At 40.3% G+C, this 22,302-nt stretch overlaps 1 protein-coding gene across 6 annotated transcripts in view; it reads left to right on the top strand.

Moving 5' to 3' along the window:
- Nucleotides 1-22,302, top strand: part of pus7 (pseudouridine synthase 7) — a 42,962-nt gene that overhangs the window by 4,333 nt on the left and 16,327 nt on the right. For all 6 annotated transcript variants that reach the window (XM_061916877.1, XM_061916878.1, XM_061916881.1 and 3 more), the window contains exons 4-13: nt 5,860-5,982; nt 6,040-6,181; nt 15,999-16,110; nt 18,477-18,554; nt 18,612-18,740; nt 18,810-18,935; nt 18,998-19,059; nt 19,133-19,293; nt 21,239-21,365; nt 21,439-21,540. In XM_061916877.1, the coding sequence (XP_061772861.1) occupies nt 5,860-5,982; nt 6,040-6,181; nt 15,999-16,110; nt 18,477-18,554; nt 18,612-18,740; nt 18,810-18,935; nt 18,998-19,059; nt 19,133-19,293; nt 21,239-21,365; nt 21,439-21,540 (1,162 nt within the window). The remainder of the gene's footprint in view (nt 1-5,859; nt 5,983-6,039; nt 6,182-15,998; nt 16,111-18,476; nt 18,555-18,611; nt 18,741-18,809; nt 18,936-18,997; nt 19,060-19,132; nt 19,294-21,238; nt 21,366-21,438; nt 21,541-22,302) is intronic.

The raw sequence follows: 22,302 nt of genomic DNA on the forward strand, positions 1-22,302 counted from the left end.
TTACCGTTTTTTAAAGCCCTACTGCAAAAATGCTAGTCAAAGATCTTCTTCTGTATATGACAGGAGCGTGTTACTGTTTTTTAAGACGTACTGCAAAAGTGGTAGTCAAAGATCTTCTACTGTATATTAAAGGATCATGTTACTGTTTTTAATGCCCTACTGCAAAAATACTAGTCAAAGATCTACTATATATGACAGGCGCAAGTTACTGTTTTTAAAGCCCTACTGCAAACATGCTAGTCAAAGATCTTCTACTGTATATGACAGGAGTGTGTTACTGTTTTTAAAGGACTTACTGCAAAAATGCTAGTCAAAGATCTTCGACAATATGACAGGAGCGTGTTACCGTTTTTAAAGACCTACTGCAAAAATGCTAGTCAAAGATTTTCTACTGTATACTCCATGAGTATGTTACCGTTTTTTAAAGCCTTACTGCAAAAATGCTAGTCAAAGATCTTCTACTGTATACTCTGAGTATGTTACTGTTTTTTAAAGCCCTACAGCAAAAATGCTAGTCAGATATCTTCCACTGTAGATGACAGGAGTGTGTTATTATTTTTAAAGCCCTACTGCAAAAATGCTAGTCAAAGATCTTCTACTGTATATGACAGGAGCAAGTTACTGTTTTTAAGGAGTTACTGCAAAAATGCTAGTCAAAGATTTCTACTGTATAATCCATGATCATGTTACCGTTTTTAAAGCCCTGCTTCAAAAATGCTAGTCAAAGATCTTCCACTTTATATGACAGGAGCTTGTTACTGTTTCTAAATGACTTACTGCAAAAGTGCTAGTCAAAGATATTCAACTATATGACAGGAGCGTGTTACCGTTTTTAAAGCCCTACTGTAAAAATGCTAGTAAAAGATGTTCTACTGTATACTCCATGAGTATGTTACCGTTTTTAAAGCCCTACTGCAAAAATGCTAGTCAAAGATCTTCCACTGTAGATGACAGGAGCGTGTTACTGTTTTTAAAGCCCTACTGCAAAAATGCTAGTCAAAGATCTTCTACTGTAGATGACAGGAGTGTGTTACTGTTTTTAAAGGCCTACTGCAAAAATGCTAGTCAAAGATCTTCTACTGTATACTCCATGAGTATGTTACCGTTTTTTAAAGCCCTACTGCAAAAATGCTAGTCAAAGATCTTCTTCTGTATATGACAGGAGCGTGTTACTGTTTTTTAAGACGTACTGCAAAAGTGGTAGTCAAAGATCTTCTACTGTATATTAAAGGATCATGTTACTGTTTTTAATGCCCTACTGCAAAAATACTAGTCAAAGATCTACTATATATGACAGGCGCAAGTTACTGTTTTTAAAGCCCTACTGCAAAGATGCTAGTCAAAGATCTTCTACTGTAGATGACAGGAGCGTGTTACTGTTTTTAAAACCCTACTGCAAAAATGCTAGTCAAAGATCTTCCACTGTATATGACAGGAGCGTGTTACTGTTTTTAAAGCCCTACTGCAAAAATGCTAGTCAAAGATCTTCTACTGTATATGACAGGAGCAAGTTACTGTTTTTAAGGAGTTACTGCAAAAATGCTAGTCAAAGATCTTCTACTGTATACTCCATGAGTATGTTACCGTTTTTAAAGCCCTACTGCAAAAATGATAGTAAAAGATCTTCCACTGTATATGACAGGAACATGTTACTATTGTTAAAGGACTTACTACAAAAATGTTAGCCTAAGATCTTCTATTGTATATGACAGGAGCGTGTTACTGTTTTTAAAGCCCTACTGGAAAAATACTAGTCAAACATCTTCTACTGTATATGACAGGAGTGTGTTACTGTTTTTAAAGGACTTACTGCAAAAATGCTAGTCAAAGATCTTCGACAATATGACAGGAGCGTGTTACCGTTTTTAAAGACCTACTGCAAAAATACTAGTCAAACATCTTCTACTGTATACTCCATGAGTATGTTACCGTTTTTTAAAGCCTTACTGCAAAAATGCTAGTCAAAGATCTTCTACTGTATACTCTGAGTATGTTACTGTTTTTTAAAGCCCTACAGCAAAAATGCTAGTCAAATATCTTCCACTGTAGATTAGATTAGATTAGATAGTACTTTATTTATTCCGTCAGGAGAGTTCCTTCAGGAAAATTACAATTTTCAGCACAATCCCATTCAAGATCAGACAAACATTACAGGGAGACAGAACAGGATCGCTGACGGGTCTGCCGGCTTCCAGCGCCCCTTACAAAGATGACAGGAGTGTGTTATTAATTTTAAAGCCCTACTGCAAAAATGCTAGTCAAAGATCTTCCACTGTATATGACAGGAGCGTGTTACTGTTTTTAAAGGACTTACTGCAAAAATGCTAGTCAAAGATCTTCTATTGTATATGACGGGAGCGTGTTACTGTTTTTAAAGCCCTATTGTAAAAGTGCTAGTCAAATATCTTCTACTGTATATGACAGTAACAAGTTACTGTTTGTAAAGGACTTACTGCAAAAATGCTAGTCAAAGATCTTCTACTGTATATGACAGGAGTGTGTTACTGTTTTTAAATACCTACTGCAAAAGTGCTAGTCGAAGATCTTCTACTGTATACTCCATGAGTATGTTACCGTTTTTAAAGCCCTACTGCAAAAATGCTAGTCAAAGATCTTCCATTGTAGATGACAGGAGCGTGTTACTGTTTTTAAAGCCCTACTGCAAAAATGGTAGTCAAAGATCTTCTACTGTATATGACAGGAGCAAGTTACTGTTTTTAAGGAGTTACTGCAAAAATGCTAGTCAAAGATCTTCTACTGTATAATCCATGATCATGTTACAATTTTTAAAGCCCAACTGCAAAAATGCTAGTCAAAGATCTTCTACTGTAGATGACAGGAGCATGTTACTGTTTTTAAAGACCTACTGCAAAAGTGCTAGTCAAAGATCTTCTACTGTATACTCCATGAGTATGTTACCGTTTTTAAAGCCCTACTGCAAAAATGCTAGTCAAAGATCTTCTACTGTATATGACAGGGGCGTGTTACTGTTTCTAAAGGACTTACTGCAAAAGTGCTAGTCAAAGATATTCAACTATATGACAGGAGCGTGTTACCGTTTTTAAAGCCCTACTGCAAAAATGCTAGTAAAAGATGTTCTACTGTATACTCCATGAATATGTTACTGTTTTTAAAGCCCTACTGCAAAAATGCTAGTAAAAGATGTTCTACTGTATACTCCATGAATATGTTACCGTTTTTAAAGCCCTACTGCAAAAATGCTAGTCAAAGATCTTCCACTGTAGATGACAGGAGCGTGTTACTGTTTTTAAAGGCCTACTGCAAAAATACTAGTCAAAGATCTTCTACTGTATACTCCATGAGTATGTTACCGTTTTTTAAAGCCCTACTGCAATAATGCTAGTCAAAGATCTTCTTCTGTATATGACAGGAGCGTGTTACTGTTTTTTAAGACTTACTGCAAAAGTGGTAGTCAAAGATCTTCTACTGTATATTAAAGGATCATGTTACTGTTTTTAATGCCCTACTGCAAAAATACTAGTCAAAGATCTACTATATATGACAGGCGCAAGTTACTGTTTTTAAAGCCCTACTGCAAAGATGCTAGTCAAAGATCTTCTACTGTAGATGACAGGAGCGTGTTACTGTTTTTAAAACCCTACTGCAAAAATGCTAGTCAAAGATCTTCTATTGTATATGACGGGAGCGTGTTACTGTTTTTAAAGACCTACTGCAAAAATGCTAGTCAAAGATCTACTGTATACTCCATGAGTATGTTACCATTTTTAAAGCCCTACTGCAAAAATGATAGTAAAAGATCTTCCACAGTATATGACAGGAACATGTTACTATTTTTAAAGGACTTACTACAAAAATGTTAGCCTAAGATCTTCTATTGTATATGACTGGAGCGTGTTACTGTTTTTAAAGCCCTACTGGAAAAATACTAGTCAAACATCTTCTACTGTATATGACAGGAGTGTGTTACTGTTTTTAAAGGACTTACTGCAAAAATGCTAGTCAAAGATCTTCTATTGTAGATGACAGGAGCGTGTTACGGTTTTTAAAGGACTTACTGCAAAAATGCTAGCCAAAGATCTTCAACGTATATGACAGGAGGATGTTACTCTTTTTAAAGGACTTACTGCAAAAATGCTAGTCAAAGATCTTCAATTGTATATGACAGGACCGTGTTACTGTTTTTAAAGACCTACTGCAAAAATACTAGTCAAAGATTTTCCACTGTATGTGACAGGAGCGTGTTACTGTTTTTTGAGGACTTACTTAAAAAAAGCTAGCCAAAGATCTTCTAATCTATATGACAGGAGCGTATTACTGTTTTTAAAGCCCTACTGCAAAAATACTAGTCAAAGATCTTCCACTGTATGTGACAGGAGCGTGTTACTGTTTTTAAAGGACTTACTGCAAAAATGCTAGTCAAAGATCTTCTATTGTATATGACGGGAGCGTGTTACTGTTTTTAAAGACCTACTGCAAAAGTGCTAGTCAAAGATCTTCTACTCTATATGACAGGAGCGTGTTATTATTGTTAAAGGACTTACTGCGAAAATGCTAGCCAAATATCTTCTACTGTATATGACAGGAGCGTGTTACTGTTTTTAAAGCCCTACTGCAAAAATAGTAGTCAAAGATCTTCCACTGTATGTGACAGGAGCGTGTTACTGTTTTTAAAGGACTTACTGCAAAAATACTAGTCAAATACCTTCCAGGGTATATGACAGGAGCGTGTTACTGTTTTTAAAGCCTTACTGCAAAAGTGCTAGTCAAAGATCTTCTACTGTATATGACAGTAACAAGTTACTCTTTGTAAAGGACTTACTGTAAAAATGCTAGTCAAAGATCTTCTACTGTATATGACAGGAGCGTGTTTTTAATGCCCTACTGCAAAAATGCTAGTCAAAGATCTTCTACTGTATATGACAGGAGCGTGTTATTGTTTTTAAAGAACTTACTGCAAAAATACTAGTCCACAATAGATAGATAGATAGATAGATAGTACTTTATTTATTCCGTCAGGAGAGTTCCTTCAGGAAAATTACAATTTTCAGCACAATCCCATTCAAGATCAGACAAACATTACAGGGAGACAGAACAGGATCACTGACGGGTCTGCCGGCTTCCAGCGCCCCTTACAAAAAAGATGACATACAGGTAAACGGGGGGGATAGAAGATTAAAATAAAATTAAAAAATCGGTCTTAGCCTAGGCCCTGGAGTGGGGGTGCAGACTGAGGCCAAGGGAAAAAAAAACAAAAAAACAACAACAACTCATAGCCATAGTACACATCCCTCTTCCATGTGTGTAAGAGGGAAACATCAAACATCAAAGAACACAGAGGACATTAAAGACATTAAAGCAGCAGATACAACCAGACACTTCTAAATACAGGTATGAATAAAAAGTAAAAGAAACATATCCACTGTGGTGGCCTCTGCGGTGTTCCACGCCATCGTCTGCTGGGGTGGAGGGAGCATGGTCAGAGACAGAAGCAGACCCAACAAGGCAACCAAGACAGCCGACTCCACTCTCGGCCAGTGTCCAGTCCGCATGGATGAGAGATGATACGTCCAAGGTGACTGAGGTGTCCGACACAAATGCAAAAAATATAATACCACATGAAAACAAGAGGGAAACACAAAAGGATGACACAAGAGCACAGAGCTCCTGCCTACAGCAGCCACTACAGCAGCGCCATCTGGAAAAAAAAAATACAATTCCTGTATTCGACAGGTGTTTTCATGAATGTGCTGCAAAACTGTTTGGAAGTGAACTAGCAGGACTGATTAGGCTCTAGGGCCACCAGTTAAATAGCCTAAGATGGGGTATTGTGGAATACATTGAACCTATGTGTTTCTGTCCTGGTCCTCATCCCCTTAGGAGGAAATAACAAAAGAAGAAGCAAAGCCGGCGACTGAAAGCGACATTTTGACCGAGGAGCAGAAGAAGCAGCTCGGGGATCTTCAGCTCTTCACCAACAAAGAGAGCTCCGTCTCCATCGAGGTAAGCTCTCTGGATCTTTCCACCTGTGTGCTTTAAGCAGTCCTTCTATATTTCTAGGGGGACGATTCAAAGGACAAGAGGACCCAGGTGCACAAAGCCATCAAAAGTCAGTTTCCTGGCCTGGAGACAAAGACGGAGGAGAAAGATGGCCGCAGGTTCATAGTGGCCTACCATGCTGCTGGGAAGAAAGCTCTGGCAGGTCAGTGAAGGTTTGACTTGCTCAAATCTACTCTACAGACATCATTAGAATTAAAGGCCACCTACAAACCCCGTTTCCATATGAGTTGGGGTATTGTGTTCGATTTTCAGTTGAATAGGCTACAAAGACAACATATTTGATGTTCAAACTGATAAACATTTTTTTTTACAAATAATCATTAACTTTTGAATTTAATGCCAGCAACACGTGACAAAGAAGTTGGGAAACGTGGCAATAAATACTGATAATGCTCATCAAACACTTATATGGAACATCCCACAGATGTGCAGGCTAATTGGGAACAGGTGGGTGCCATGATTGGGTATAAAAGCAGCTTCCATGAAATGCTAAGTAATTCACAAACAAGGATGGGGCGAGGGTCACCACTTTGTAAGCAAATTGTCAAAGAGTTTTAGAACAACATTTCTCAACGGGCTATTGCAAGGAATTTAGGGATTTTACCATCTACGGTCCGTAAAATCATCAAAGGTTCAGAGAATCTGGAGAAATCACTGCACGTAAGCGATGATATTACGGACCTTTTTATCCCTCAGGCGGTACTGCATCAAAAACCCGACATCAGTGTGTAAAGGATATCACCACATGGGCTCAGGAACACTTCATAAAACCACTGTCAGTAACTAAAGTTGGTCGCTACATCTGCAAGTGCAAGTTAAAACTCTGCTATGCAAAGCCAAACCCATTTGTCAACAACACCCTGAAACGTCGCTGGGCTCGAGCTCATCTACGATGGACTGATGCAAAGTGGAAAAGTGTTCTGTGGTTTGACAAGTCCACATCTCAAATTATATTTGGAAACAGAGGACGTGGTGTCCTCCAGAACAAAGAGGAAAATACCCATTCGGTTTGTTATAGGCGGAAAGTTCAAAAGCCAGCATCTGTGATGGTATGGGGGTGTATTAGTGCCCAAGGCGTGGATAACTTACACATCTGTGAAGGCACCATTAATGCTGAAAGGTCCATACAGGTTTTGGAGCAACATATGTTGTCATCGAAGCAACGTTATCATGGACGCCCCTGCTTATTTCAGCAAGACAAGTGTTACAACAGCGTGGCTTCGTAGTGAAAGAGTGCAGGTACTTTCCTGGCCCGCCTGCATTCCAGACTTGTCTCCCATCGAAAATGTGTGGCGCATTATGAAGCGTAAAATACGACTGAAGCTCTACATAAAACAAGAATGGGAATTAATTCCACTTTCAAAGCTTCAACAATTAGTTTCCTCAGTTCCCAAATGTTTATTGAGTGTTGTTTAAAGAAAAGGTGATGTAACACAGTGGTGAATATGCTCTTTCCCAACTACTTTGGCACGTGTTGCAGCCGTGACATTCTAAGTTAATTATTATTTGCAAAAAAAATTAGTTTGAACGTCAAATATGTTGTCTTTGTAGTGTATTCAATTGAAAATGGGTTGAGAAGGATTTGCAAATCATTGTATTCCGTTTATATTTACCTGTAACACAATTTCCCAACTCATATGGAAAAGGGTGTGTACAACAAAAATCCAAGCATTTTTTTTCCTATTTGAATTAATACAAATCCAAAGAATCCGCTCCGGATACCCAAAAATATGAACTCTTTTTCTATAGGGAACAATCATAGTTTGACATCCAGAAAATAATGTGAAATAAATATGAATGATGATGGAACATCACCTGCATTGCAGACTGTTGTTGGCAAAGACAGCGATGAGCGGTGAAAGAATGGGAGGAACTTTTCTTGTATTTGATTGTTTTTCTCACCTTTTTTTTCTTCTAAGTGCTGGCAACGCAACTTTCTTTGGCTTCTTTTGCAGTTGTACTTAGTAAAAAAAAAAAAAAACAGAGACTGAGTCCTTAATGCGTTGAGATTCTATGTTTGGGCATTTGCTTCTGTGAAATTTTAGGCAAGCAAAAAGACTACTTTGATGGGTGCAATGTTTGACCATAAAATAATTGGATATGCTCCTCCCTGAGCTGGTGGGAGAGGGGGTCTGCGTGTCTCAATGATCCTAGGACCCATGTTGTCCGAGGGCTTCTATGCCCTCTTGGTAGGGTCTCCCAAGACAACCCAGTGGACGAGACGGTAGCTTGTGTTGTGTTTGTGCAGTTTTGACTACCCACCCTTTTTGGATTCACTCGAGGGAGGACTTGAAAGTGATTCCCTTGTCTTACCGAGGGACTTCAACGTTCCTGTTGGCAGCGACAGTGAAACCTGTAGAGGCGTGATTGGAAAGAATGGCCGCCCGGATCTGAACCCGAGTGTTTTGTTAATGGACTTTTGTGCTGGTCACAGATTGTCCATAACAAACAGCATGTTCAAACATAAGGGTGTCAATATGTGCACTTGGCCGCAGTTCCATGATGGACTCTGTAGTTGTGTCAGGATTTGCGGCCTCAAGTGTTGGACACTCGGGTGAAGAGAGGGACGGACCTTTCTACCGATCACCACCTGGTGGTGAGTTGGCTGCGATGGTGGGGGAGGATGCCGGACAGACCTGGCAGGCCCAAACGCATTGTGAGGGTCTGCTGGGAACGTCTAGCAGAGTCTCCTGTCAGAGTTTCAATTCCCACCTCCGGAAGAACTTTGAACATGTCACAAGGGAGGTGCTGTACATTGAGTCTGATCGGACCATGTTCCGCACCTCTATTGTCGACGCAGCTGATTGGAGCTGTGGCCGCCTGTCGTGGCGATAATCCTAGAACCCGCTGGTGAAGGATTCCGTCAAGCTGAAGAAGGAGTCCTATCGGGTGTCAAACTCTGGCCCGCGGGCCAAATCTGGCCCGCTGTGTAATTTAATTTGGCCCTTGAGGCAATATCAATTTAGCATTAGAGCTGGCCCGCCGGTGTTATACAGCGTCGGTGCCGCTGTAACACCGCATTCACCGCTAATAATCATACTTGCCAACCCTCCTAATTTTCCCGGTAGACTCCCGAAGTTCAGTGCCCCTCCCGAAAGTCTCCCGGGGCAACCATTCTCCCGAATTTCTACCGATTTCCACCTGGACAACTATATTGGGGGCGTGCATTTAAGGCACTGCCTTTAGCGTTCTCTACAACCTGTCGTCACGTCTGCTTTTCCTCCATACTAACAGCGTGTCACATAATATTTGTGGCTTTTACACACACACACACGCACAAGTGAATGCAAGGCATACTTGGTCAACAGCCATACAGGTCACACTGAGGGTGGCGGTATAAACAATTTTAGCACTGTTACAAATATGCGCCATACTGTGAACCCACACCAAACAAGAATGACAAACACATTTTGGGTGAACATCCGCACCGTAACACAACAGAATAAATACCCAGAACCCCTTGCAGCACTAAGTCTTCCGGAAAACTTCCAGCAAACTGACCAATAATTAACGTTTTATTCATGCATTTTGTCTTGCTACTTCAAGGCTTGAATGTTTGGTTCATTCATTATTGTTATTTTATTTTCAAATTTATTATTAGCCTGTGGAAAAAATGTGATATTTAATTCAGAAAATTGCAAATAGAATAAAAGGTATACCATTTTTATTTAAATTTAATTTGATATGCCATTGATATTTTTTAAATTATTATTATTATTATTTGAAACTGGATTTTGCATGTCACTAAAGTTGTATAAGCCTTTCTTGTTCAATATTTAATGCAAAACTTGTTTGGGTCCCTATTAAAAGGTTAATTTGTTCAACCTTGGCCCGCGGCTTTGTTCAGTTTTAAATTTTGGCCCACTCTGTATTTGAGTCTGACACCCCTGCTTTAAATGGTCTGGCCCCACAATACCTGACCGAGTTTCTGCATCATTATACCTCGTCTAGAGCGATAAGGTCAGCTGACCAACTGCTGTTGCCGGTCCCTAGATCCAGGCTAAAGACCAGAGGGGACAGAGACTCTTCCGTTGCCGCCCCTAAGCTCTGGAACAGCCTTCCGCTCCACATTAGGTCACCCGAGGGCCTGAGGGTTTTCAAAACCCTTCTTAAAGGGGAACATTATCACCAAACCTATGCAAGCGTCAATATATACCTTGATGTTGCAGAAAAAAGACCATGTATTTTTTCAACCAATTTCCGAACTCTAAATGGGTGAATTTTGGCAAAATAAACGCCTTTCTGTTTATCGGTCTTTTAGCGATGACGTCAGAACGTGACGTCACCGAGGTAACACACCCGCCATTTTCATTTTCACATTACAAACACCGGGTCTCAGCTCTGTTATTTTCCGTTTTTTCGACAATTTTTTGGAACCTTGGAGACATCATGCCTCGTCGGTGTGTTGTCGGAGGGTGTAACAACACTAACAGGGAGGGAGTTAAGTTGCACCACTGTCAAAAAATCTGCCGCCAGACCCCCATTGAATGTACCAAAGTGACCGGCGATGCTAAGACAGACATGGCACAGAGATGTATAGATAACCTGCAGATGCATTTGCAACGATTAAGTCAACGAAATCACAAAGGTGAGTTTTGTTGATGTTGTTGACTTATGTGCTAATCAGACATATTTGGTCGCGGCATGACTGCCAGCTAATCGATGCTAACATGCTACGCTAATCGATGCTAACATGCTATTTACGCTGGCTGTATGCACATTTGAAACTAGATACCCACATTTAATGCGAAACAAACACTTACCAATCGACGGATTTAAGTTGCTCCAGTGTCACAAGATGCGAAAGTCCTGATCGTTTGGTCCGCACATTTTACCGGCGATGCTAATAAGGCAGCCATGCTATGGGCCACTTCATTAGGTACACCCATGCTATGGCCGAATAGCGTCAATAGCTATTCGCTCAATAGCTTCAATTTTTTTCTTCAATTTCGTTTTCGCTATCTGCCTCCATACTCTGACCTTCTGCTTCAATACATGCGTAATCTGTTGAATCGCTTAAGTTGCTGAAATCCGAGTCTGAATCCGAGCTAATGTCGCTATATCTTGCTGTGGTAACCGCCATGTTGTTTGTATTGGCAGCACTGTATGACGTCACAGGGAAATGGATAGTGGTTTCGAAGATAGCGAAAATAAGGCACTTTAAAGCTTTATTTAGGGATATTCCGGGACCGGTAAAATTTTGAAAAAAAATTCAAAAATTCCAACAAGCCACTGGGAACTGATTTTTATTGTTTTTAACCCTTTTGAAATTGTGATAATGTTCCCCTTTAAGAAGTACCTCTTCTCGCTGGCCTTTGGCCTGAGCTGAATCTGCCCACTAGGCCACCATTTCTAGTCCTACCCCAACACCCCTTGGCTTTAGTTTTATTTTTTCCATTTTTCGCACTATGATACTATGATTTTTATTTAGCAATTTTTAAAAACTTTTTATTCGACCCCTTTTACCGTATTGCTTTGTGCACTTTTTTGTTCACCTCATTCTTTGTTTATGTTCTGTTTCTGTTGCTCTATGCTTTTTTTTTTTTTAACCTGTAAAGCACTTTGGTTCAATTTAAAAGTTGTTGTAAACGTGCTATATAAATAAAATTGACTTGACTTATGTAAACCATAAAACACACCAGCTTAACCTTGATTACAAGTACTGCCGCTACAATTTTTTTATCGAACTTTTGTGGGGGAATAAGGACATGCAAATATATATATTTACCACACGCTGTGTGATGATTTATGCCGAAATTGTTCTGCAGCCGCCAATTTGCATCTTTATTTAGTCCGTCGTGAAAGGACGTGCAAAGTTTGAGCAGTTGTGCAGAAATAGCTGGGAGAGAGAAGGTCATTGTGCTGTGTCCTACGTATTCCTATCAACTTATTTTGAGTATTGTAAATAAAAAATAATGGTCAGGAATATCATTTTTATCATTTTATAGCTGATGGATATTGTCTGCTGGCATTTTTAACGATGTTGTTTTTTTCATATAGATAATAAATAACATCTTTTTTTACAAATATTTAACAAATTTTCCTAATAGGTTCCGTGCACGCCTGTGTGTAAAATGCCCATAACAAGTGGTACATGTCTGCTGCATGTCTCAAAAGCTAGCGAAAGGCCCCCGGGTAGCAGCAGGATGAGATGAATGTGCAATAAATGAGTGTCTCCATGGTGAAAGCTGTGTAGGACCTGCAAAACCTCATTTAAATTAGCCGGTCTGCACCAGTTGTCAATTGCACATGCAGTCTTAGTAGATCATACGGGATCATTATATTAGACGTATTGTACAGGACATGTTATAGTTGACCAGAGGTGGGTAGAGTAGCCAGAAATTGTACTCAAGTAAGAGTACTGTTACTTTAGAGATTTATTACTCAAGTAAAAGTAAGGAGTAGTCACCCAATTAATTACTTGAGTAAAAGTCAAAAGTATGTTGTGAAAAAACTACTCAAGTATTGAGTAACTGATGAGTAACCTGATTACGGCAACAAATGCACAAAAACATAAAAATAGCAATGAGCAAATTCAGAGCCAGGAATATCTCTTAAGCAACTAAAACAATAATATATATTAAATAATAATACATTAAAATAAAATTAAAAAATGGCAACTTAACAGCACCTTAGCCTCAGTAGGCATTCATTGATTTGATTGATTGATTAAAACTTGTATTAGTAGATTGTAGAGTACAGTACATATTCCGTACAATTGACCACTAAATGGTAACACCCCAATAAATTTTTCATCGATTATCAATTACTTAATAAATGATTAAGTCGAGGTGATCTACCTCATATATACATATACATACACACACATATCATTTATACACACATATCATATATATATATTTATATATACATATATATATACACATATATATATATATATATATGTATATATACATATATATATATATATATATATATACAGTATATAATTTATATTTATTTATTTTGCCGTTTTTGTTCACATGTTGAAGGTGTTTTAATGAATAAAAATGCATGTTTAACATATAGATTCCTATCTTTCATGAAGACAAGAATATAAGTTGGTGTATTACCTGATTCTGATGACTTGCATTGATTGGAATCAGACGTCCACGTTTTCAAATGGAGGAGAAAAAAAGTTTCTCTTTTCTGTCTAATACCACATGAAAGTCGTTGTTTTTTGGCATCTTATTTGTCCAGCTTCCATATTCGTTTTTATACACTTTACAAGAAATACATTGGCGGCAAACTCCGTAGCTTGTTTGCTCTGGCTTTCGGAGACTCTTATTTTGTTAGCGCAGGCGCGATGGAGCGGCACTTTTATTGTGAAGACAGGAACTGTGCGATCAGTCTTTAGGCTTTTGACGGAAAGTACGGTTGAAATAAAAAGTGTCTTTTTTCCTTTACACTTTTGATTGATTGATTGAAACTTTTATTATTAGATTGCACAGTACAGTACATATTCCGCACAATTGACCACTAAATGGTAACACCCCAATGTGTTTTTCAACTTGTTTAAGTCAAGTCATGTGACCGCCTGGCTCTGTTTGATTGGTCCAACGTCACCAGTGACTGCATGTGATTGGTGAAACGCAGGCATGCGTAGATCCTACTTTTGAAGCTCTGTCATTAACCAAAACAAACATTAATAGATCGATTAAAAAAAAGTAGCGAGTAGCGAGCTGAATGTCGATAAATGGAACGGAGTAAAAGTAGCGTTTCTTCTATATAAATACACTCAAGTAAAAGTATGTTGCATAAGTACAATTTATTCCAAAAGTTACTCAAGTAAATGTAACGGAGTAAATGTAGCGCGTTACTACCCACCTCTGTAGTTGACACACGCTGTGTAGTGCGTTGTATTGGGATCTTACTATAGATCAGGCCCAAAGAGTTACCTTTCCTTGCTGAACTGAGATCTGTCAAGAACTTGCACGTCCGGGCCTCAAATTTAAAATGCTTCAAGAGACGATTTTTCTCAAAAATTGTGGTCAAATACCGGCTTTCTTTGAAAGGTTCTTCTGTGTCATTGCATGTTTACCACAGTGCATGACTCTAAGACGTTTGCATGAGGTATTCCAGTGCACCTTTGGCCTGAACCATCATGTTCTCTATGAAAGCCCTTCAAATGTCCTGAAATCCATTAAAAAGCAAGCGTCCAGCGGTGGACTCATGCATGTGCCTCTTGCCCTCATTACAAGCCTCATTTCTTAGTAACGCTCTTTTATCCTGTTTTATATTCTGCTCTTCTTGGGATAGAGGTGAAAACATCTGTGGGTAAGTTCTATGGAGCCGGTTTTTGTGATTCTATGAGCAATTTCTGTCATATAACACGATTAAAGTGTGATATACAGTGGGGAAAACAGTATTTAGTCAGCCACTGATCGTGCAAGTTCTCCCACTTAAAACGATGACAGAGGTCTGTAATTTTCATCATAGGTACACTTCAACTGTGAGAGACAGAATGTGAAGAAAAAAAATCCAGGAATTCACAATGTAGGAATTTTAAAGAATTTATTTGTAAATTATGGTGGAAAATAAGAATTTGGTCAACCATTCAAAGCTCTCACTGATGGAAGGAGGTTTTGGCTCAAAATCTCACGATACATTGCCCCATTCATTCTTTCCTTAACACGGATCAATCGTCCTGTCCCCTTAGCACAGGGGTAGGGAACTTATGGCTCGCGAGCCAGATGTGGCTCTTTTGATGACTGCATCTGGCTCTCGGATAAATCTGAGCTGACACTGCTTAACACAATAAGTAATGAATAATTCCACTTGTAATCACAGTGTTAAAAATAATGTTAAAAATATAAAAATGCTCATGCATTTGAATCCGTCCATCCTTTTCTACCGCACCTGTTCAAGAAGTTGCCTTAAGGGTAAGAAATCTTTTTTTTATTATTGGTTAGTGTAGGGCTAGCCCTCTTGGGGGTTCTTCAACAAGGCCCGGGTGGGCCATTTACACACCTGTCGCTGATTTTGAGGCCGGTCCTGGCAACACCCCGCTTCGCTGCAGACCCGCAGGCCACGCCCGCTCCTAAGTTATCTTCAGAATAACAACGTTATTACAAAGAATAAGAGACCTATTATACTCTAGAAATGTTGGTCTTACTTAAAAATGTACACTTTTAGTTGTGTTCAGTGTTAAAAATATATTATATGGCTCTTACGTAAATACATTTTAAAATATTTGGCTTCTTGGCTCTCTCAGCCAAAAAGGTTCCCGACCCCTGCCTTAGCAGAAAAACAGCCCCAAAGCATGATGTTTCCACCCCCATGCTTCACATAGGTGTGGTGTTCTTGGAATGCAACTCAGTATTCTTCTTCCTCCAAACACGATGAGTTGAGTTTAAACCAAAAAGTTCTATTTTGGTTTCATCCGACCACATGAAATTCTCCCAATCCTCTGCTGTATCATCCATGTATCCATTTTGGTATAAACTCAACTCGTCGTGTTTGGAGGAAGAAGAATACTGAGTTGCATCCCAAGAACACCATACCTACTGTGAAGCATGGGGGTGGAAACATCATGCTTTGGGGCTGTTTTTCTGCTAAGGGGCTAAGGGGATAGGACGATTGATCCGTGTTAAGGAAAGAATGAATGGGGCCATGTATCGTGAGATTTTGAGCCAAAACCTCCTTCCATCAGTGAGAGCTTTGAATGGTTGACCAATTTACAAATAAATTCTTTAAAATTCCTACAATGTGAATTCCTGGATTTTTTTTCACATTCTGTCTCTCACAGTTGAAGTGTACCTATGATGAAAATTACAGACCTCTGTCATCATTTTAAGTGGGAGAACTTGCACAATCGCTGGCTGACTAAATACTTTTTTGCCCCACTGTATTCACAAGAAGGTTGAACTAGTAGCTGTAATCAAACACTGCCACAAATGTCGTCACTGGAAGTTGGATGGCTTGTTTTCATTTGTATTTTGTCTGTCTCCCCATTAAAGCACCAAGGAAACATTTCTGGCCCAAAAACCGGGGCAGCTTTTGCCACTTTGTCCTGTACAAAGAAAACAGGGACACCATGGACGCCATCAATTTGCTGTCAAAGTTCCTCAGGTAGCAACAACTTCATCCAGTTAATGTATTTGGGGGGAAATGCAAATTGCATTTATTTCATGCTACTCATAAATTATTGTTTACAATTTATATTATAATTATTTACTTTTAAAGGCCTACTGAAATGAGATTTTCTTCTTTAAACGGGGATATCAGGTCCATTCTATGTGTCATACTTGATCATTTCGCGACATTGCCATATTTTTGCTGAAAGGATTAAGTAGAGAACATCGACGATAAAATTCGCAACTTTTGGTTGCTAATAAAAAAGTTCAGCCTCCACCATTTTGAAAATTATGACAGGGGAAGCGTCAATCGTGACGTCACGAGTTTGACAAGGCGGTAATACTAAGCATGCGCTAATTATTTTGTGACGTCCCGAGTGACACTTCCCCTGTCATAATTTTCAAAATGGAGGAGGCTGATTTCAATACCGGTAATTTGAAATCGCATAAAGGGAAGAAGATTAAGAGCTATTCAGTAGGATTTAAGGTCCAAGCTTACATCACACTCAAATTTTTACTGCATGCCTTTGGTAAGTGCCGGAGTGAGAAGAGGTTTGAAAATAGTTAGCGCATGCTTACTTTTACCGCATGCCTTTGGTACGCACAGGAGTGAGAAGAGGTTTTAAGTTAATTAGCGCCCTGGCTGCAATTGAAGGAAATATGGTGTATATTTTTTTACAAACACAATCTTAACAATATATTTAAATTGTTTAATTAAATGTATTGATATTTTGCTATTTTCAACCACTATATGACCGCCATTGTTTTGTCCTTTGCTATTTTCAACCACTATACTCAATACCGTCACCTAAAGGACCAAAGCAGAACATTATACGATAGATCACCTTGATTTACAAAATACGGATCTGCATTTTTTTCCAGAGGTTTATTATTAGAACACCTCTGCCGTCCAAAGGCAAAACCTAGTAACTCACTTCTAGCTGATTCTGAGAAAACAAAGGAAAACCAATCTATCTTGATGCTTTCTTACAAAGATCTACAAAGTCATCAAACGTATAGATGTTTTTCTTGAGCTTTCATTTTCTTGCCGATTGAGGCATGGATTGAATCTGCTCTCATGAACGTGTGCCCTTTCTCCAGATATTTTATCACAATCTGGGGTGGGCCCCATTCTGCATTTGCACATTGGGCAGCGTCCAATTTTTGTTTTGACCTCCACAGTTATCTGCCCAAAAGAGTACGCAAGGGGAAGAATCAAGAACAATACATTTAATGATGGTGCTTGCAACGTCCTGGGCCAGGGGTCGGGAACCTTTTTGGCTGAGAGAGCCAAGAAAGCCAAATATCTTTAAATGTATTTCTGTAAGAGCCATATGATATATATTTTTTTACACTGAACACAACTAAACGTGTGCATTTTTAAGTAAGACCAACATTTCTAGAGTATAATAGGTCTCTTATTCTTTGGAATAACATTGTTATTCTGAAGCTAAATGTGGAAGGGGCGTGGCCTGCGGGCCTGCAGCGAACCAGGGTGTGCCAGGACCTTCTTCGAAATCAGCAACAGGTGCGTAGAAGGCCCACCTGGGCTTTGATATCAAATCACCTGTCGCTATGTTATGAGAAGCAGCCAGGAGGAGAGACAGGGTTGGAACTGGAGCCAGAGTGCGAGCGAGAACGAAAGAGAAAAAGACAATTGCTGTAAATCAACTGAGAGACTTATTGAAAAAAAAAAAAATATTATAACCCTGAAACAGGCTTTCATGTCGGTGCTTGGTGGTCTGAAGAACCCCCAGGAGGGCAAGCCCTACACTAACCAATAATAAATAAATTACTTCTTCCTATTAACACAACTTTTTGAACATAGCATGAGAATGTTTCATATTTTGAACGTAATTTTTAGGACTGTGATTACAAGAGGAATTATTCATTACTTATCGTGTCAAGCAATGTCAGCTCAGATTTATCCGAGAGCCAGGTACAGTCATCAAAAGAGCCACATCTGGCTCGCGAGCCATAGGTTCCCTACCCCTGTCCTGGGCCAATCTTCCAAATATCCCCTCGTGCCATAATATCACATAATCAGGTTGACCGTCAACCACCATTCGTGCAAATGTCTCATTAAAGACAATAAGGCGACTGACAAAGAAGCTCCGATTGGTCCCTTGAGATACTAGGTTTTTCTGTTGTATCTACGCGGTTATGTGGTAGTTGCTAGGTCCTGCCATGCGCGTAACCACTTACTTACGGAAGAAATACACTAATGTAAAGCATATCACCTAGGAACTCCAAATTTATCATCAGCTCAGTTTTGACCAAAATTGAGTTACTGGGTTTTCCCTTTGGACGGGAGACCTGTGCACACCTGTGCTCTTTTGACTTGACCAAGTGTGTTCCCAGGCTCAGACCCAACATGTTCTCCTACATGGGCACCAAGGACAAGCGAGCCATCACGGTGCAGGAGATCGCTGTGCTCAAGTGAGTGTGTTTGTATTTGAGGCATCTGGCAGGGGAAAACCTTCTCTGTCACTGCAGGATCACAGCAGAGAGGCTGGCCCACCTCAACAAGTGCCTCATGAACCTCAAGCTGGGCAATTTCAGCTACAAGAATCACCCTCTGAAGCTGGGGGAGCTGCAGGGCAACCACTTCACTGTGATCATCAGGTATGTAGGATTGTCAACCACCAGCTTTAGTTCAACCCCAGCACTTCCAATGCGAGGTCTGTGCGTCAGGAACATCTCAGGAACCGACAACCAGGTGCACCAAGCCGTGACGTCCCTCAAACAGACGGGCTTCATCAACTACTACGGCATGCAGCGCTTCGGCACCACAGCGGTGCCCACGCAACAAGTTGGCAGGTACAGGCGTTGCATGGACGCTGCTCACGCTTCGTGCTAAACGCCCTTCCTCTCACTCCCAGGGCCATTCTGAAGAACGACTGGAACCAAGTGGTGGATTTGATTCTGAAGCCTCGACCCGGAGGTACTGAGTCCTCGTCCGTCCACCCGTGACGGGAGTTTTTGTCGCCTCGCTTAGCATTTGGTGTCGTACGCAGCGGAAAAGGAGTTCCTGGTCCGCTGCAGGGAGGAGTGGGCCAAGACTCAGGATCCAGAGGCGGCCCTGAAGAAGCTTCCCAACAAGCGCTGCGTGGAGGGCCAGCTGCTGCGAGGCCTCTCCAAGTTCGGCAAAAAGAACATCGTCACTGCGTTTGGACTGGTTAGTTTTTCGTTGTAGCCCAAGTGTCTATCATGTTGGCAAGCAATAGGTGTCTGTAGGGCAGGGGTGTCAAACGACCACCCCGCCAATTGATTTAATACAAACCCCGTTTCCATATGAGTTGGGAAATTGTGTTAGATGTAAATATAAACAGAATACAATGATTTGCAAATCCTTTTCAACCCATATTCAATTGAATGCACTTCAAAGACAAGATATTTTGATGTTCACATTTTTTGCAACTAATAATTAACTTAGAATTATATGGCTGCAACACGTGCCAAAGTAGTTGGGAAAGGGCATGTTCACCACTGTGTTACATCACCTTTTCTTTTAACAACACTCAACAAACATTTGGGAACTCAGGAAACTAATTGTTGAAGCTTTGAAAGTGGAATTCTTTCCCATTCTTCTTTTATGTAGAGCTTTAGTCGTTCAACAGTCTTGTTGTCGTATTTTACACTTCATAATAATGGTAGACATGTCTGGACTGCAGGCGGGCCAGGAAAGTACCCGCACTCTTTTACTACGAAGCCACGCTGTTGTAACACGTGGCTTGGCATTGTTTGGCTGAAATAAGCAGGGGCGTCCATGATAACGTTGCTTGGATGACAACATATTTTGTTCCAAAACCTGTATATACCTTTCAGCATTAATGGTGCCTTCACAGATGTGTAAGTTACCCATGCCTTGGGCACTAATACACCTCCATACCATCACAGATGCTGGCTTTTGAACTCTGCGCCTATAACAATCCGGATGGTGATTTTCCTCTTTGTTCTGGAGGACACCACGTCCACAGTTTCCAAATATAATTTGAAATGTGGACTCGTCAGACCACAGAACACCTTTCCACTTTGCCTCAGTCCATCATAGATGATTTCGGGACCCAGCCAAGCCGGCGGTATTTCAGGATATTGTTGATAAATGGGTTTGGCTTTGCATAGTAGAGTTTTAAATTGCACGTACAGATGTAGCGACCAACTGTAGTTACTGACAGTGGTTTTAGGAAGTGTTCCTGAGCCCATGTGGTGATATCCTTTACACACCGATGTCGGTTTTTGACACAGTACTGCCTGAGGGATCAAAATTCCGTAATATCGCTTACGTGCAGTGATTTCTCCAGATTCTCAGAAATTTTTGATGATTTTACGGACCGTAGATGGTAAAATCCCTAAATCCCTTGCAATAGCTCGTTGAGAAATGTTGTTCTAAAACTGTTCGACAATTTGCATACAAATTGGTGACCCTCGCCATATCTTTGTTTGTGAATTACTTAGCATTTCAAGGAAGCTGCTTTCATACCCAATCATGGCACCCACCTGTTCCCGATTAGCCTGCACACCTGTGGGATGTTCCAAATAAATAAATAAATGGGTTGTACTTGTATAGCGCTTTTCTACCTTCAAGTTACTCAAAGCGCTTTGACACTACTTCCACAATTACCCATTCACACACTGATGGAGGGAGCTGCCATGCAAGGCGCTAACCAGCACCCATCAGGAGCAAGGGTGAAGTGTCTTGCTCAGGACGGGGTTGGTACTAGGTGGGGATTGAACCAGGGACCCTCAGGCTGCGCACAGCCACTCTCCCACTGCGCCACGCCCGTCCCTGATAAGTGTTTGATGAGCATTCCTCAACTTTATCAGTATTTATTGCCACCTTTACCAACTTCTTTGTCACTTGTTGCTGGCATCAAATTCTAAAGTTAATGATTATTTGCAACAAAAAATGTTTATCAGTTTGAACATCAAATATGTTGTCTTTGTAGCATATTCAACTGAATATGGGTTGAAAAGGATTTGCAAATCATTGTATCCCGTTTATATTTACATCTAACACAATTTCCCAACTCATATGGAAACGGGGTTTGTATATTATTAAGTTGAATTTAATTTAAACAGTCTGAATGTTTTGCATCTATGTTTTCTGTTCTTTTGTGCAGATCCCGCGAAACAACCGCTTGATGTACATCCACAGCTACCAGAGTGTGGTGTGGAACACCATGGTGAGCCGCAGGATCGACGCTTTTGGACTCAAAGCCGTGGAAGGTGACCTGGTGCTTCGAGGAAGTTAGTATTTTTTTATTACTCAAGATGCGTGCCAACTCCTGGAAATATCCACTAATGTGATGCTCCCCTGAAGCCAAAGCCCACATTCTGTCAGAGGAGGAGGCAGAGAGCCACTCCATCCATGACATCGTCATGCCACTTCCTGGATATGACGTAATCTACCCCTCTCATCACGGTGAGAATGACACTCGGGCCAGCACATCTCAGTGCCAGTGTTTGTTGGATGAGTGTTTTCAAAATATGGCTTTAAAGGCCTACTGAAATGAGATTTTTTTATTTAAACGGGGATAGCAGGTCCATTCTATGTGTCATACTTGATCATTTCGCGATATTGCCATATTTTTGCTGAAAAGATTTAGTAGAGAACATCGACGATAAAGTTCGCAACTTTTGGTTGCTAATAAAAAAGCCTTGTCTGTATCGGAAGTAGCAGACGATGTGTGCGTGACGTCACGGGTTGTGGAGCTCCTCACATCTGAACATTGTTTACAATCATGGCCACCAGCAGCAAGTGCAATTCGGACCAAGAAAGCGACGAGTTCCCCATTTATTTGAGCGAGGATGAAATATTCGTGGATGAGGAAAGTGAGAGAGAAGGACTAGAAAGAAAAAAAAAAAAAATTTACAGTGGGAGCGATTCAGATGTTTTTAGACACATTTACTAGGATAATTCTGGAAAATCCTTTATCTGCTTATTGTGTTACTAGTGTTTTAGTGAGATTATAAAGTCATACCTGTACAACCTGAAGGTCGGCCCCGCACTTTTCTTCAGCACCAGTCGACGCTCATCTCTGCCCTTCGTTAGGGACCTCTCTTCGAAACACGATCTTTTGAAATGATCGCTGCATAATACACTGTACTTTGTGTGTGTGGTCCAATCCAACAGTGTTCGCTTGACCGCTCTGTTCCATAGTAAAGCTTCACCGTCATCTTTCGG

The sequence above is a fragment of the Nerophis ophidion genome, linkage group LG12 (genome assembly GCF_033978795.1).
Source record: "Nerophis ophidion isolate RoL-2023_Sa linkage group LG12, RoL_Noph_v1.0, whole genome shotgun sequence".
Lineage (NCBI taxonomy): Eukaryota > Metazoa > Chordata > Actinopteri > Syngnathiformes > Syngnathidae > Nerophis > Nerophis ophidion.